This window comes from Eimeria mitis, genomic scaffold (assembly GCF_000499745.2).
Source record: "Eimeria mitis Houghton genomic scaffold, Emh_scaff4192, whole genome shotgun sequence".
In the NCBI taxonomy this organism is placed as follows: domain Eukaryota; phylum Apicomplexa; class Conoidasida; order Eucoccidiorida; family Eimeriidae; genus Eimeria; species Eimeria mitis.
In genome coordinates, this window is record NW_013572518.1 from 574 (window position 1) to 1,822 (window position 1,249).

A 1,249-nucleotide genomic window follows, 5' to 3' on the forward strand; every position below is an offset into this window, starting at 1 on the left:
TAGCAGCAGCAGCAGTAGCAGCAGCAGCAGCAGCAGCTGCTGCTGCTGCTGCTGCAGCATTGAAAGTAGAAAAACGTATAGCGAATAAAATAGCAGAAAGAGAACACATCATCTCAAGGGGCCAATCGCCTTGCATCCTAAACCCTAAACCCTAAACCCTAAACCCTAAACCCCAAACCCTAAACCCTAAACCCTAAACCCTAAACGAGCGTACGTTGTTTGTTTGAGCTGTAACCCCCAGCGTCAGCGAGGGGCCCCCTGTGCGGATCTCGTCGGTGGTTGGGTCTACCAGCAGCAGCGGCTCGTGCTGCTGCAGCTGCTGGTGCTGCGGCAGCAGCAGCACGGTGCATGCAGGCATTAAGTCCCTCATAGCAACGCCTGCAGCAGCAACAACAGCAGCAGCAGCAACAGCAGCAGCAGCAACAGCAGCAGCAGCAGCAACAGCAGCAGCAGCAGCAACAGCAGCAGCAGCAGCAGAGTTAAATATATAACAGCAAGAACACGCTGCATGCACTCTAGGCTGCAGCAGCAGGAGCAGCAAAAAGTATAAACAGCTGTTGCGGTACTGGGGTGTACAGACACCAAACACAAACCCAAAACCCTAAACCCTAAACCCTAAACCCTAAACCCTAAACCCTAAACCCACCTGCATCAGCCAAAGCGAGAGAAGCAGCCATAAGAGAGGCTGCAAGAACACCTGCAGCAGCAGCAGCAGCAGCAGCAGCAGCAGCAGCAGCAGCAACTAACGCATGCACCAATGGATGCACCAGGAGCAGCAACCATCGCATGCAGCAGCAGCAAGAGAAGCAGCATCAGCAGCAACTGCACGGAGCATAAGCAGCAGCAAGAACAAGACGAAGGTGTGTTTATATTTATTTGTTGGTTGGTGCATGCATGCAGCTGAGGTGTATGTACACCTGAAAGAGGAGAGAGCCGCTTACAGCCGTCATCCGCGAAAACAAGAATAGAGATGGTGATGCGTGTTTGGGTGTATAGACGCCGCAGTATGATGCCTTCTGCTGCTGTGCGTACAGCTGCTGCAACCTCTGCTGCTTCTGGGGTGTACATACACCTCGATCGCACGCAGCTCTCCACCAAGCCCACAGAACAAACAACAGAAACAGGAACGGCAAACTCTGCCCGGGTCTGTCCCTGGCGGCCTTCATGCATCATCTGCAGCGCAGCAGAAGTGCTCTCGGTTGCATTTACACTCCAGCTGCTGCTGCTGCTGCTACCGCCGCTGCTGCTG

The 1,249-nt window shown here is 53.9% G+C and overlaps 1 protein-coding gene across 1 annotated transcript in view; it reads right to left on the bottom strand.

Moving 5' to 3' along the window:
• EMH_0073220 (exosome complex exonuclease, putative) overlaps window positions 1-1,173 on the bottom strand; it is a gene marked incomplete at both ends in the record, with an annotated part of 1,321 nt that extends 148 nt beyond the window's left edge. The window contains 3 exons of the mRNA XM_013499299.1: window positions 215-378; window positions 647-697; window positions 942-1,173. Coding sequence (XP_013354753.1) covers window positions 215-378; window positions 647-697; window positions 942-1,173 — 447 coding nt within the window. The remainder of the gene's footprint in view (window positions 1-214; window positions 379-646; window positions 698-941) is intronic.
• Window positions 1,174-1,249: the final 76 nt, after the last annotated feature.